Below are 14,626 nucleotides of genomic sequence, written 5' to 3' on the forward strand. Positions count from 1 at the left end.
AACGTATTGACCTCTTTTTCCTTAAAATACTGAGTCCACTAAGTACTGCCACAAGCAGTTCTCTATTCTTTTTCTATATGAATACTCAAAGTATCTTCTGTGTTAGTCTGATGGACAAACTTTCTACCACAGATTAGATGGACTTGTTTAGAAAGAGTGGTATTCTAGTAAAAGTTAGTATGTTAGATATAAGAAAAACATATGACTTACAAATAGTGTAAGTGAATTGTGACCTGGAGCAAGAAACTGATAACTGGAATTTTAAACTAGGCATCAGGCAATCTTTATGGCAAGTGGAGCAGTATGTAAAAAATGCTAGTCTTTCTTATCAAGCAACTTTGAAATCAAAGCAATAAATAAAAATCATTAAAATTCTGTTGAGCATGATTGTGCAGTAGCAGTGTGAAGAACTGAATGATTTTGTAGAAATTTTTCATCTGTAATTTTGATTATTCACTTTATCTTTCCAGTCACAGCATGCAACACTTCTGGTAAGGTCTCTTCCTGGAGTAAAAACTTTTATATACAAGTGCCTACTTCAAAATAATGGCTCTCAGAAAGGTTTGAAAGAAAGTACAGTCTTATTTCATGGTACAGTAAACTTTAATAACAGAAACACCTTCCAAAAAGGAAGAATTTGATTTACAATTTTTCTGCATGTGACTTTACTCTTAATCAGAAGTACTGTTCTTTCATTCAGTGTATTAAGTTGAACAAAAATTGATTTTAGGTTTAACCTATCAATCTAAGCATCTCAACTGATAGGATTTTCTGCTTCAAAATCAGTGTACTTTAGCAATCATGCTAATCACCCACTAATCCCACTGAAAGAAAAGCTATATTTATGTATTCAGTTAGATGTAGCATGGATAATAGATCACTGAGGAACAAACAGGGATGGGAAAGAAGCTGTGTAGTAGATGTAATGTTTTGTAAAAGACAAAAATTATGCATCCAGCCTAGAACTTTTTAAGAGCAAAAAAAGAGAAACTATTTAGGGAGATATTACTTTAGAGACTTCCAGCAATCTGTTCCCTTTGAAAACTCCAAGCATTCAGGTGTTTTCAAGAAGTCAGAGGATTCTTTAGTATTGACTTACACTCTTTTTTGCTGTGAATTTGCCTCATGGAGTATCAAACCTTCCAAATAAATTGTCTAGTTACATCACATTCTGTGGCAATAAATGAATGTAATGTCATGGTAAAAGTTATTTTATGTTTCTAAGTTTCCCTCATGCTTTTCTTCTACAAACTTAAAGGGTCCTTGCTTTTTCATAAGGAACTTTATATTCCATTGACTACTTTTGATTTCTTTCTGAATATATTGGAAAAAATGCAACATCTGGTAGATTAAAATTTCCTTACATATCACTTAAATATTACCTGCGCACAAGTTATAAACTTTAAAGAGAGGCTTCTCACTTCTTCCTTTAACTGTGTTTCTCTACCTTACCACTTGAAGGTAAAGTTTCCAGATGACAGACTACTGTTGTCACAAACTATAGCACTTGTCTTTCATTTTATTTTTCCCATTTTTAAAATTCACCGTAAGTAGGAAGCCAATTTTAAAAGGAAGTATAAATTAACACTTGTGAAAAAATGATATTTTATAAATTCTTAAACACACAAAAATTCTGGCCTTGGAAAAACATTGTATAACAACAAACTTATTCTTTCCAACTACAAATTTCCTTGATAAAGGTGACATCCTAATGAGGATTAGGCAGAATGCTTTTAGTCTTCTCAAAATGCTTACAGTCTTAAAGACTTCCCATAGGTACAGTTAGTTCAATTCAAATTCACCTTAAAGCACTACATTTGTAAAGTAAACAAAAAATGAGCAAAGATTCCTTATTTAGTAACAGAATCACAGGACAATTATGTTGGAAATGATGTCTTGAGGCCATCTAGTCACATACTCAGATAGGTCAGGTAGATAAGGGAACTGTCCTTTTAGTATTTGAGTATGACTCTGTGGATGGGGATACCACAAATGTTCTAGACAATATGTTCCAATAGGTAACCACCTTTGCAGTGTTGCTTATTTTATTTTTTGCCTTAATATTGAATTTTCCTGCATTCTGGCTTGTGTTCATTGACTTCCTTCATGGCACAATTTTGACCTCTGAGAAAAGCCTTACTTTGTCTTTCATGTACTCTCACATGCGGCAGTTGTAAACCAATAAAACCTCTTAGTCTTTTTTTCAGGATAAAGATGTCCAATATTACCTCAATCACTCTTTGCACATCAGTTTCTCCAGACCACTGGCCATCTTCATGGCTATTTTATGGAATTGCCTCAGTAAGACAGTGTCCTTTTAGCACAGAATGCAAAATTTAGGTACAGTGCTTTATATGCAGTTTCAGAAGTCACAAGTAGAAAAATAATTAATAATAGCCCACCATCAGAGATGAATACCTTCAGGCCAGGTATGAATGTCTGGATGCTTCCCAGTTATCACAGCTGAGTCTTTTGTGTAAGGAAAGAGAAACACTACCCTGCCTCACAAGATTTGACTGTTTCCTTATCTTTTTTAACACCCAGCTTGTAGCTTGAGGTGTGGGGTATGTGCAGCCTCAGCACCTGAGAGGCCGCCTGAACTTTGCTAGCAAAGCACCTGGCTGATGGTTTGAGCCATCAGCACTAATAGTCTAGTCTCTCACAGGAGGGGGAGAGTGTGGGAATGAGTGTGTAGGCTGTGGCCTCCTCCCGGCCTTGTTTATTTCTCCTTAAAACTGAGTTGATTAGACAACAGTGCCACCTTTACTTTATCTCAGGTTCCTGTCAAGAGGCTTAACCCACAGTCCAATTCCCTGAAAGCCAGGAGTCATATTTGTGTGAGGATTGGGCTTTGGTGATCTTAATAATGTTTAATCCATAAATCATTTCAGTCTCTTACAACTCCTCATCCATTGCCAGGCAGAGCTTCATGAACTCCAATTGGTCATTGACAGAAAGGGCAAATGCTGCCACTTCACTTGCTGTGTCTGTCCTTCCTAAAGAGCCTATGTCATTCCATTCCCAGACTCCAGTCAAAGGATTCCTTCCACCCTGTCTCTGTAACGTCAGAAATATCATAGCCATGCAGGCATGTGCACATCTCCAAGTTCTCTTGTATGTTCCACATGCTATGTGCATTTACACGGAGGCATTTAAGTTGGGGTCCTGATGAAGCTGATTTACTGTCTGGAATTCCTTTGTGCTGTCCTGCAGGTGTTCTAGCGCCTTCCTTCAATCCCTAAATACTGTCTAAATCCTTCATTTTTATCCTCTATTTTGTAGATGGGCTCATTCTTAATGAACACTGTATCTAATAAGTGTTCAAAAACATTCATAGAAAATGTTTGTAGTGGGAGATTTTTTATGTGTACTTCTTACAGCCTTTCACTGTTTGTTTTGTGAATATGATCACTCTTTTCAAGTATAACAGGCAGATGCCTTAATATTCATTGCTGTGTTTGTGATTTCACAAGGCAAAATACGTTGACAAAATGAGATGTGACATTTGTTTTATCCACAATGGAACAAGTCACAGCCTTTGTAACTGAAAAAGTAAAACTAACCTATTACAGCAATTTGTAAGAATTCAGCCTTAACAAATTAGCAAAAATAATTAATAATTAAAAAATAATAAAAAACCCCTTTGATATTCTGCATCCTGAAAGTTTATTGAGAGATTCTGAGGTCTTAAAAAAAAAGTTGTATGTCTATGTATATGTATGTACAATACAGACATACAAACACTTCTATACATAATAATATCCATAACTATGTATATATTAATTTTTTTCACATCCATACATATTATTTAGTGGCAGTGCTGGCAGTGAGTTTCTGTGTTTCACACATTCATAGCTTTCAAGTTACTTATACATTAGACTTGAAATAGCTTGTGTAAATTTTCAAATCTCTTGCATAAAAGTATTGATATAGCTCTTAAAGGGACATAATAATTTGAAACCACTTAATTTCCCTATCCACTTTAAGTAAATATTTCTGTTGAAATAAAAGTTTGATCATTGTAACCTTACATTGCTAACTGGACATTATAAAACAAGCCCTAATGCAATGTAAGAGACCTAAGAGTACTAAAAAACTGCCAAAAAACTGAAAAAACACTATTAATTCATGTTTTGCTTGTTATTTTCCATTTAGCTCCTAACCAGTTGACCCACAATAAAAAAAAAGCAAGAGGGGATAGAATCAACAATTAATCATACCATACAAGTATCACATTTTTAAACTTAAAGGTGCTAGATGTTTCCCAGATGTCTGATGGAGCCAATGAGAGCAGGCTCCATGATGGACCCACTGCTGGTCAAGGCCAAGCTCATCAGCAACAGTGGTATGTCTAGAATAACATAGGATGGGGTGAAAAAACCCAACTGGGAAGCTGCAACCAGACAAAAACATGAGAATATGCAAGAGAAACAGCTCTGCAGACACCAAAGTCAGAGAAGAAGGAGAGGGAGAAGGTGCTGCAGGTGCCAGAGCACAGATTCCCCTGCAGCCCATGCTGCAGACCATGGTGAGACAGGATGTTCCCCTACAGCCCATGGAAATTACAGGGGTGCAGAGATTCATCTGCAGCCTGTGGAGGATGCCATGACAAAGCAGGTGGATGCCCAGGAGAAGAACTCACATCGGGGATGTCCATGGAGCATTGTCTCCTGCGGGAGGGACCCCACACTGGGGAAGAGTGTGAGGAGTCCTCCCTCTGCGGAAGAAGTAGTGGCAGAAACAATGTGTGATTAACTGACTGCACCCAGCTTCCAGGCAGGGTCAATCCACCACAGTAACCCCTATGAAAACTACTGGGTAACTTGTTCACAATTTTTTTTCAGAATTTTTAAAAATAACTTTTGCTAGTAGAAAAAATGAAAACAAAATCATTATACCTCTATGAAAGGAAACAGATTAACATTTGCAAATGTTTATAAAATCAGAAGTGCACAAAGGTTATAGGAGGAATACCACTGACAGAAAGTTGGTTGATTTCTAAGACTCTCCATTCATCAGTTTGGAAGGCAGGACTTCTGGTTATCCAAGTTTTATTCTGTAAACAAATTCTGCTGACACCACCTGAATAGCAATGCTCAATCCTTCTCTCTTTTCAAACAAAATAAATTACTACTTAGCTGTGTTCTTATGAAAAACTCTATTTCTTTCTTGAATACCACAGAACATTTCTCAACTAAATATCATGTGAATTCTTACCTGGCAAACAGCTACAGTAAAATTCACCAATCAACTCATGGCAATGGCCTCCATTTTTGCAGGGCTTGAAAGAACATTCATCAATATCTGTGGAACAGTTTTTGTCTGACAGAAAAGAAAATTAAACATTAAAACTATAAATCATGCTGAGAAAGCAGAAAAGCTACTTCACAGTGCAAGTGAAACTGCATAATTTAACTTTTCCAGGTTGGAAACACTATTTTATTTCTTCTTGACAGCTCTAAAACTAGAGATATTCACAGATCATAGCTGATAGTTAACAAATTAAAGAATAAGCATGAACAGCATTTGCAAATACATTCCTTGGGTATTCTAGCATTGCATCCCAACACCATAATTACTAGGGCTATATGTCACATTCGATAACTGGTTTAGATATTTAATAGCGTTAGTGACAATAGTAAGAACAAATATTTCTCAAGGTTGCTTCCATGTTCAGATGAATGAAGCCATTTCTCAAATCCAAACTGAAAACCACAATTCACTCAGCTGTTTCTTCATATTTCTGCTTTTAAAGGGATTTAATTGAGCTGCAATTCAAATTAATTCAAAACTGAAACAAAAGGAGAAGCTAGAGAAGACAGAGAAGGATATTTAGAAGATATTTTAATAGGTGGCTTATGAAAACAACTCATTGGACATACCAAAGAAAATCCAGTCCCTCATCTCTTCATTGTGCATTGTGTTAATTTAGAATAATCTCTAGACTGCTATAAGTAATACTGGAAGCTTTCTGATCCAAAATCAATTAAAGATCAAGAGGCAACTGTACAGATTAAGAGCTCCTATGAATACCAGAAAGTGAGCCAGTGGCAGAGAGGGAAAACTGTAACTGTCACTGTGGTGAAAAAGCAGAATTGTTGGTATTCTACATAGAAATTGGTAGAAGGTTCCTTGTATTACTCAAATCAGATATACCAGGTAGGTAATGCCTTCCCAGAATCCCAGGAGCCAAATTAAATGACCATGTGGGCTTTCTGGGGTCCCTCTTGGACAACCAGAGCTCAGACAATCACATATTCATTGCAGAAATAAATCCATGGCTGGGAGATGGTGTCACCCTGCAGTTTTGTCTTCCTTAACCATATGATGTACTTTCAGTTAAAATGTAAAAATAGAATGTACACAAAAATAAAAACAAATGGGCACAAGAGAAAGTGAGAAGACATAAGAAGGAAAAAATCAACACATTTTGCAGTGTTTCTCTAAAATACTTATTCAGAAAAGGGTTTAAGGGGATGGAAGCAGAAGCCCATAGACGGGGATAATGTCAGAAACAAGATAAGATTTCAAAATTATGTGGCAAATAATCCACATTCACAGCTAATATGCTGTATTTAATGGTTCAGTACCTACCACAAATCTAGTAAAATCAGTTTAAGAAAACCTTAGATTTTTATAGCTTGTGAGGGTTTTTTGTTTTGTTGTTGTTTTAACATTTTAAATAAATAAAAGAACTAGCAGAATCCTTAAGAATACAGGAGTTGGACTGACAGGGTATTCAACTACAAAATCATAATTTTTGAAAAGAATCATTATTCAGAAATTTAAAGATATTTCAATGTGCTATTGGCAATTTTTTCATGCAATGGGGGAAAAGGTAACTACAAATAGAGATTTTCTGGGATTTGATTCAAAGTAAAAGAGAAAAGTACTCTCTGACTTTGAAGAAAGAAATACCAAAAACTCGGGTGAGAGCTATTCATGGAAAGGGAGAGGAGAGTGAAAAACATAATAAGAAAGTGTTATGGGTTCACCTAGGTGGGCCTAGATTTGAGCTCTGAAGTTTGGACTAGGCCGAAGCTGTCAGCTGACTTGAGCTGGGCTGAGCTAACAGCTGACCTCTTCTAGCCAGTAATTTTGTATTCCATACCACATTATGACATCATCTCCAGGGAAGTAGGAACCAGTGTGGGAGTGGTTAAGGCAGTGGCTTCTCAGCCCTCCTCTTGGGAGGACGCACGATGCTGTCCCAGGGGGGATGGAGAGGACCAGGCCCACCACTGGCTCACAGGGTATCTCAGGAAAGTAAAATGTGTTGTTCTGGGTCTCTCCTTTCTGCTTGAGTTTGTCTCCCTGGGGAATAAGTCTTTTCTTAAGTAATGGGTAGTTAAGACAGTAGAATTTGTGTGTTTGTTATGAAGTTGAGGTGGGGAACTTGTTGCAGACTTGTGTGAGTGTATATTTGTACTCTCTTCTAATTGTCTCTTTCTTTCTGTAAAAATATGTGTAGTTTTAGTATAAATGCGGTTTGAAGTGGTTTTTTCATTCCTTTCCCCCCTGTTTTCCTCCCTTTCCCTGGTGTTAGGAGGGAGGCTTTTCTCTCTGTGCTTGGGGGGGGGGGGGGTTGGCAGTTGCTTATCTCAAACCAAGACAGAAAGGAATTCAGAAAAATTGCAAAGAATGTAGACAAGCGCTGATTTGAAACCTGATGAGAGGCTGAATATGTTACCATAAAAAGGTAATTGAGAAAGCTGCTGCTTTCTATAAGAACACCAGGATAAACTATCATTTTGTGGGAGAAAGACACTGGGTATTACAAGACTAACTTGGCACTTCCTGGTTTTCAAAGAATGAAAAAGTCCATCTGACAAAAATATAGGTCAAATTACTAAGGATAAACTAAGAAGTGCAACATAAATATGTAGGCATGAAATCCGACCATCAAAGGCCGGTAGCTATCCTAGGATGGTCACAGAAACAAGAAATTATGCTGTATGTACTTCCACATTAAAGATGAAGGAAAGCTACGGTTTGCCATTCAGTGGAGAGAGAAGGATGGCTACAGATAATGATAATCAAGCCAAAAGATAATGATAATCAAGCCAAATTGTTCAATGCTTCTTCTGCTTCAGTCAGCAGTAAAAAGATCAGCTGCATGCTGATCATTACAATAATTGATACACATGATTAAAGGGCAAAAGTTGAATAGAGAAGAAAAGCTGGAGAATTTTCAGATAAGTTAGATCTTCAGATACACTTGGGTACTGGTGGACAAAAACTCAGTGGTTTTTGGGGAGGACTTGTGAAAAATAGGTAAAGTACCTGGAGACTCGGTAAATTCAGTCTTTAGGAAAAGAGTAAAATACAGAGACATAAAATTACACATCCATTTGTGTAACTTCAGTTCCTGGAAGAAATATGGAGAAAAGTAATTAAACTGATTACTTGCAAGAAGCTATAAATATGAAATAATTTATGAAAAATGAGCCTTATATCGCAAAAAAATTCTCTTCTACACTAGAGTTACAGACTTTGTGGATTAAAAAAAAAAGGTAGCATATGCCATACTCCTTGTGTTCACTAGTTTCTCCTGATCTCTCTTGTGAAATCCTAATAATTGGTCTACATAAAAAGTACAAGAGAATATTATCAAATGCTTAAAACTTCTTGCAAAGCCATTTCATACATTAGTTATCAGTGGTTTTACTACCAGACTGGATGAATGAATTGCACAGATTTTGAAAGAAGCCTACTGTCCATTAAGTTCCACTCGATTTTTTTCAGCAATCTGGATGGTAGACAGTAAAGTAAGCTTACTGATGGCAACACAAAAAGATTAGAAGTCTTCATAAATAGACTGAGTTGAAAATAACAAATGTAATCCAATCAGAACAGGTCAAAGATACCATACAGAAAATTGCAAGTTAAGTAGGAACAAACCCCAGAATTTTGTTCCAGATCAACTAGTGTACTAGGATATATAAAAAGTGAACATATCCAGTTAGAATCATAAAGTAATCCTTCTGTTCATGTCTAGCTGGAGTAAAGCTGCATTTGGAGTGCTTTGCTTTGTGCAGGGACTTGAATTCAAGAAAAATGTGAACCAAATGATGGTCCATACAAGTATGACAGGAATGACAAAGAGCTCAAAGGCATGACTACTTAGAATGACAAAATGAATGAGGCTATAAAGCCTAAATAAGGAAAATTTGAATAGAAATCTGATGACAATCATAAAATAAGAAAGTACTTTTACAAAAGTCATCAGTTCTCTGTATTAGTAGCAGACAGGGTAAGAAGTAATGTATTTAAACTGCAGTGAAAGATTAGATGATAAGGAACTCCTTCTAATGGTTAGTATAATATCGCGCTAGAAAGATTGTCTGAGGAAAATAAGGAATGGTGTTGGACTTCTTTAAGCAGATTCATAGGTGGGAAACAACATAGTATAATATATGTTTTCATCTGGGATAAGGATGAAATAGATTATAGTTAGTGTTTTGTTCTAGTGTTATGATTATATAATCTACAGGGCATACACACTGTTTAGAGCACCAAAGAAGGTCCAAAGGCTTATGTTTATGTAATGAGTTGGAGTGCCTGGAAACTTGCTTTGCCTTATGTTAGAGAAAAAGTCTTAAGTTACTTGATGTGTAATAACTGAGCTCTGATATGAGAACCCAGTGCTTCTATCCAGATGCGTGTATCCACTCTGTTTCTCCATCAAAACACATTTCTGTATTAGTTATATGAAAGAGAGGTGAATCCAAGCAAGCAGCAGGAAAGAGAAACAGATGATAAAAGTACTAACATTAATAGGGAGAGACAAACACATTCTTCATGCACACCATAAATGCACATGGTTGAAATTACAGAAGGATAGTTGGAAAGTCCTTCTCTTACAAAGAAGCACATTCAATCTGAGTTCACCGCTCAGTCCTACTGAAGAAAAAACCATAATGAGACAAATGAGCCATTTCATACTTGTCTGAGTCACTTTTCCTGTAGGTGAATGTGAAAAGCCCTTACTCTATTATTTCAAAACTGATTTTTATACAGACTTTTAATTTCCACTTTCACTTCTTTTCCTGTATTTCCCTTCCATGGGAGAGGAAGCCTATGCACCAACTGAAATCTTGTGACAATTTTTATTTAGTTAAACAGTACATTTTTCAATATACTGGGGTCACTTCTGGTCACTTGCCGTTGCCAGATACAAGCACAGAAAAAATGTGCAGGTTATAGCTACTGAACTGCAGCTGAAGTGTATGTGAGGAAACAACAAAACTGACCTGAAAAGGACTGCTGAAGACTTCAGCATATGCGTCCCATTGCAGTGCTGTGAGAAAAAAAATTCTCAGATCTATTTAAATAAAACAAAAAAGGAATATTGATGTGTAAAGTAACTCTGCATAAAACATTGACTACAATATTCCATATTAAAAAAAAAGTGAGAAGGAAGCAGGAAAAACTACACAATTTTTTCAAAATGTCTTCAAAATGTGAAGAAAGCGCATTGTCGGCAAAGGCTTAAAGAGCTCCATCTGTTTCATTTAGAAGAAACAAAAACAAGAAGTGACTTGATTACAGTGTGTAAGTAACTTTACAAAGAGAAAATACTTGGGTAGCAAGAGAATTTTTCATTTTGTGTAGAAAAGGTAATGCAACACAATAGCTTGAAGCTGAAGACAAAAATTGAAATAATATATTTAATATAAACTTCTAAATCTGATGGTGATTACTACCAGAAAAAAATGCCAGTGAAATTTTAGCTTCTCAAATATTGAAATTAGGATTGAATACTTTTGGATTCATTGTGTGCTTTAATCAAAACTAAGTAATTAGGTTCAGTACAAGGTGGTTAATAGCCAACATTAACTGCCTTCTGGTATACAGACATAATGTAGAGCATACAATCAGCAGTCTATGGATTGCTAGAAGACTTGCAGAGTATATTCTCATCTTGTAGCCCTCTATGTGTCTTTCCTGGGAAAACATGAAGAGAATTCTGTGAGCCAGATTTATTTCCGTGACAGCAATAGCCCACCCTGAGGCAGTTGGGCTCTGTAGCATCATTGTCATCATGTAATATGTGTATGTCCTGTCCTTGGAAGTTCTGGAGGTTGCTAGGATAACTGGGTGGGTGTAAGGTGCTGTTCTACTGCTACCAGAGCAAAAAACTTGAACAATTCAATTTCTTGCCCAGCTATAGAAGTGACAAGGAAAAAAAAATCCTAGAAGAAGGAAGGAAGGAAGGAAGGAAGGAAGGAAGGAAGGAAGGAAGGAAGGAAGGAAGGAAGGAAGGAAGGAAGGAAGGAAGGAAGGAAGGAAGGAAGGAAGGAAGGAAGGAAGGAAGGAAGGGAGGGAGGGAGGGAGGGAGGGAGGGAGGGAGGGAGGGAGGGAGGAAGGGAGGGAGGGAGGAAGGGAGGGAGGGAGGGAGGGAGGGAGGAAGGGAGGGAGGAAGGGAGGGAGGAAGGGAGGGAGGAAGCGAGGAAGGGGGGAAGGAAGGGAGGGAGGGAGGAAGGGAGGAAGGGAGGGAGGAAGGGAGGGAGGAAGGGAGGGAGGAAGGGGGGAAGGGAGGGAGGGAGGGAGGGAGGGAGGGAGGGAGGGAGGGAGGGAGGGAGGGAGGGAGGGAGGGAGGGAGGGAGGGAGGGAGGGAGGGAGGGAGGGAGGGAGGGAGGAAGAAAGACTGGAGAACAAAAAAAACCAAAAAAGGCAAAGCATTACCAAAGAGAGCATCAAATAAGGCTCCTATTTAGTGCGGTCATACAAAAATTGATAGTGTCATACCTTTCATAGTATGGCTCTGTCAAAGCAAAGGATGCCCAAAGATATTGGTTTCACTGGTTAAAACACAACTGAATATATACTGGGAAATATAAAGTAGTATCAAAACTCCTGGTATAATGCTAATCAGTATTGCAAAAGCAGACTTTTTCCAACATCTGTGATTTGGTGGATATTTTTCAGAAGTGTGTACTACAAAAAAAGCCCCCTAAATAAAGCCATTCTTACATAACATGCCACTTCCGTTTCTCAAATTCATTAACAGAATATCTGGGAGAGAAAATGTGCACTGTGGAAGTTGCCTGGAGGCAGATTTTCTTATGTCAGAGTTTATTCACTGTTTGCTCATGTCGTAACAGAAAATTTAGTCCTAACAGGTTACTTGAGGCAGTCACAACAAAAATCTTGATTGAAATTCTGCCTGGATATCCATATGTTATTTTTACAGATGAACTCAGATGTAAAAAGTAAAAACTACGCTCACTGTGCTGGCATATTACTGTTCATGACATTATGTCATCCATGACTTTAACACAGAAAAAAATATGAAGTTAAAAAAAAGTGGTTGATTTCTCACAGTAACTCAGCAAGACTAAGAATTTCTTCCATATTTTCCAGAGTCTTTTGTGTGTGCTTTAATCACTGTTTGAGATTTTCTAGACATGACTGGGTTTTTTATTTGATAAAATCATCCTAGCAACTGACATGTTTTAAATTGAAAGTCAAACCTATTCTTATAAAATGATTATGTTGCAGATTTTCTATAATTAAATAAACACATAGTCACACCCCAAAAGATATTAATGGATGTTCTACATATATTATATTATGCATGACAGCTGGCATCACTATCAAAAAACCAACCATTATATCTAAAATAAAGGCATTTAACTGAAATAAAAAAATCTCATAATATCTTCAGTAGAGCAAAGATAAATTCCATGCAAACTAATTAAAGTTTTGATTGAAGAATTAATTTATCTTAAGTCAAATGTTTCCAACTGTTGTTATTCACCTTCCAGTTTAAACTAATTATGCTTGCTTAGCATTTGTAGTAGGAAAACTATTGGAGAAATTTGCCATTTAATTTCTCACCAAAAAATAAAAAAAGAAGAAACCTTGCATATATTTTAAGTGACTGGAAAAAACCCAATTGATTAATTTTTCTTTCATACAATTGAATAACTTTTATGTATTATTTTATCAGTTTTTTATGTAATGTAATTTGCAGCATGATGGAACTTAAACAGACTTTTCTCTACTCTACTGATCTTTTTTTTCCCACTGAAATGTTGAATTCTTTCCAAGGGAAGCAGGTACTCTTACACACGACATGACCATAAATACTGTATAATAATTCAGAAGAGCATAGTGAGTACATTTCCATGTATACATAAATACTGTTTATTTTCCAGCTTCTTCAGTTTTCACGCCCAGTTGTGGGGAGCCTGCCCTTGGCAGGCTGCTTTCTGCAGTGTTTGTAGTAATCTGCACTGCTCCAGCCGAGCACTCTTGTGCCACCATGGCCTGCTATGAATCAGAGCTCTGCTGGCCAGGAGCTAGGAAAACATCCCTCTCTCCCCAGTCTTCAGTTTCCAGGTTTTGGTTTGGTTTGAAAAACCTTAGTGCCTTGACAGGAGATCAGACACAGGCATGCTGTTTCAATGATTTTGATCATTAGGAGACATTAGAGAGAAGAAGACCAGGCTTTTGGGCTGCTTCTCTATGGGCTGTTAGGGCCAATTGAAGTGGAACAATAATCTGATTTGTGAGATGTGAGCAAGACTAATGGGTGAACATCAATAGATCACAGAAGCATTTAGGTTGGAATAGACCTCCAAGATCATCAAGTCCATATTTTGACCAATCACCACCATGTCAACTAAGTGCCATATCCAGTCTTTTCTTCAACTCTTCCAGAGATTGTGGCTCCACCACCTCACTGGCAGCTTGTTTCATTGCTTGACGACCCTTTCCATGAAGAAATTCTTCCTGATGTCCAGCCGGAACCTGCCTGGTGCCGCTTGAGGCTGTGTGCTCTAGTCCTGTCACTAGTTGCCTAGGAGAAGAGCTCAAACCCCCACCTTGCTACAATCTTCTTTTGGGTAGATTTCTTAGACCACTTTTTCCCTTTGTTGACGACAGGACTAGATATGACTGGTATGGAATGGAGGATGGAATGACTCAATAATTTTAAACTGTGCAGTTGCTCTGATATTAACTAAAAAGGTATGTGTCAGATAAAAAGCTGTCTAAAATAGAACAGCTTTTACAGGCTTACTGAAAACAAAGCTTAGAATACCACAGGAAAAGAATGCACAGGAAAAGCACAAACAAAAGCATCCCTTTTTGTTTCATCATGGTATGAGTTGAGTGGGAAGACACTGCATGTCCTTTTATACTTCTGGTTTTTGAATGTTCAGAGTTGTAATGACCACTTGTTTAGCCACAATAGCTACTACAAAATTCTTAAAGCTCAATAGTACAAGACATTCTACAGGAAACTATATAAATCTGATCTTCAGAAAGCATAATATAAGGCTTACAAGTTTATTCAATCTGTTGTGTAAAGCCTAAATACTTAAGTCAACATGTGACTGATGGTAGATTATGACTGTTGATTCACACTGCCTCATTATCATGATAAACAGGCAAAACTTAAAGCAAGAATCATTTTGCACATAGATAATTCATATGGACCATGATATAAGTGAGGAAGTTAGACTAAGAATCCCATGTAGACTAAGAATCCCATGTATGTATAAAATACAAGAAAATTCAGAGATAGGTGTTAAAGTAAAAATCGCTTTGAAATCGTTCACTGGTGTCACCTTACTCGTATAGGGATCACTCAGACATGTGCACAGTATTGAAATTC

The 14,626-nt window shown here is 37.1% G+C and overlaps 1 protein-coding gene across 1 annotated transcript in view; it reads right to left on the reverse strand.

The window, feature by feature from the left end:
* Window positions 1–14,626, reverse strand: part of EYS (eyes shut homolog) — a 782,127-nt gene that overhangs the window by 582,181 nt on the left and 185,320 nt on the right. Inside the window, exon 14 of the mRNA XM_071548512.1 lies at window positions 5,218–5,322. Coding sequence (XP_071404613.1) covers window positions 5,218–5,322 — 105 coding nt within the window. The remainder of the gene's footprint in view (window positions 1–5,217; window positions 5,323–14,626) is intronic.

Source organism: Pithys albifrons, chromosome 2 (genome assembly GCF_047495875.1).
Source record: "Pithys albifrons albifrons isolate INPA30051 chromosome 2, PitAlb_v1, whole genome shotgun sequence".
Taxonomy (NCBI): domain Eukaryota; kingdom Metazoa; phylum Chordata; class Aves; order Passeriformes; family Thamnophilidae; genus Pithys; species Pithys albifrons.